The 1,938-nt window shown below is 45.7% G+C and overlaps 1 protein-coding gene across 1 annotated transcript; it reads left to right on the top strand.

Moving 5' to 3' along the window:
* Positions 1–923: 923 nt before the first annotated feature.
* Positions 924–1,727, top strand: LOC125568305. Its single transcript, XM_048730255.1, has one exon. The coding sequence runs from the start codon at positions 924–926 to the stop codon at positions 1,725–1,727; it is 804 nt and encodes a 267-aa protein (XP_048586212.1).
* Positions 1,728–1,938: the final 211 nt, after the last annotated feature.

The raw sequence follows: 1,938 nt of genomic DNA, 5'->3' as shown, positions 1-1,938 counted from the left end.
TATCGCAACAGGTGTATCAGTCTCCAACAGGCGGTTGCTGTCTGCTCGGGTAGTGTCATCGACTTGTCTCACTTAGCAGCGGCTGCTACGCCTTCGGCGTACGTGCACAGCACTCCACAACCGGTCTGCAACCATCTTATACGTACACGTATACGTATGGAAAAGGCCGCCTAGATGCAGCTTTGCTGCATCACAGCAAGCGGCTAGCTGTGTAGCCGATAGCGAGAGCGCCGGCGCCAATGTACGCCAACTCGGCGTTTTTCTGCGTTTTGCTGGGGGTGTAGTAGTCGGACAGCTCAGGAGACCGCATTGACTACAGGGATTGTTTTGGTCGGGTCTGGTTGTAAAGTTTGAGCGCGTAGTCAGTGTCGGTGAAGTTTTGCTTTGCCAGGGCCCCTCTCTCGCGACTTTGCGCTTGCCAATCGAGGATTTTTTTGTCGCCGCTGTTGGTAGCGTCCATAGTCTCGTTGGTATTTCTCAAGGGCCTTGTCGTGCCTCTCCTTTTCAGCTAAGGCAGGGCTTTCATCGTTCGACAGGAACTTTGCGAGGTAGTTGCCACCAACGAAAAGGATCGCGTTTAGGATGGCGCCACCAACCAAAATTGCGATGGAGGCCATCGAGTAGTGTGTACGTTTCACGTGCTGTGTGTACATGAACACGAGTATAATACATGGCCTACACATGTAGTGTAGTACACATGTAGTAGTGTGCCACACTACACTACTACATGGGCAGGATCTTCTGGTCCTCAAGGTAACCCTTCAAAGTAATTGAATAATGACAGCGGCGTGGTTGGACGTGCCTAGCTTTAGCTCCGCGTTTTGAAGTCGTTGTTTGCACTTTCATGTGCATTAAGTTCATATATGTAATTCAAATATTTAGTGTTGTCGTATGTGTCTATTTGTTCTTTATTTTTTGTGGCCATGGCTTTAACAAGAGAGGTTTTGGAAGAACTACTCGACAAGAAACTGGCGCCATTACAGGCGTCTCTTGACTTTCTAAATGAAAAGTACGACATCATCTTAAAGAAAGTCTCAGATCAAGAGGTTAAAGTAAAAGAACTCTCGAAAGAGAATTCTCGTCTTCATTCGGAAGTGGGGCTACTCAGATCTACATTATCAAACCAAGGGAAATGGCTAAACGATCTAGAGCAATATGGCCGCCGGGAATGCCTCGAGATCCGTGGGATCCCTGAGGTTAAAGGAGAAGACACTTCTCAAATAGCGTGTCAAGTCGCCAACCTAATTGGGGTCAAGCTCTCGAGACAGGATATCTCGACCAGCCACCGCATCAAGCCTAAAAACTCGACGGCAAAGTTCCCGCCCTCCATCATAGTCAAATTTACAAGCCGTGACAAGCGAGACGAAACATACAAAGCCAGGGGGAGGTTGCGTGAGCTCTCCACACACAACGTGCCTGGCCTGGATAGATTTAAAAGTAACTCGATCTATCTCAGTGAGTCTCTCACTCAAAGAAACAAGGCATTATTCAAAAGTGCGTTGGAGGATAGAAAACAAATGAAGTATGACTTCATTTGGACTGCAAATGGAAACATCTATTTGCGCAAGAATGAACGCAGTCCATCGATTCATGTTACCGATGAATCGGTATTAATAAATCTAAGAAGCTCCAGCTTTGTTCACGAAGTCGAAGGGGCGACGGCGATGACAGATACCAACATCTCCTCCAAGAGCGACAGTGCGGCAAGTACAAATACAGCAAGTTAAGAATAAGTCACATAGCTAACATGTATTCTTTCCATCGAAGTTTACAATTAACTAGATCACATATAAGTTCTTATGTTGACTTACAATGACTAGAGTTATCTGTCACATTTGTTCTAAAATTATAAGAAAGAACTGTCGTGCTGTCGAATGCGATTCATGTTTACAGTGGTGTCACTTTAAATGCTCAAAATTGTTGCTTAAACAGTTTAAT

This window comes from Nematostella vectensis, chromosome 7, assembly GCF_932526225.1.
Source record: "Nematostella vectensis chromosome 7, jaNemVect1.1, whole genome shotgun sequence".
Lineage (NCBI taxonomy): Eukaryota > Metazoa > Cnidaria > Anthozoa > Actiniaria > Edwardsiidae > Nematostella > Nematostella vectensis.
Note: the sequence above shows the minus strand (reverse complement) of the source record. Positions and strands in the feature narration are given on the sequence as shown.

What these genes read in the sequence shown, in the direction of transcription:
- LOC125568305 (XM_048730255.1), top strand. Translation starts at nt 924, where the DNA reads ATGGCTTTAACAAGAGAGGTTTTGGAAGAACTACTCGACAAGAAACTG.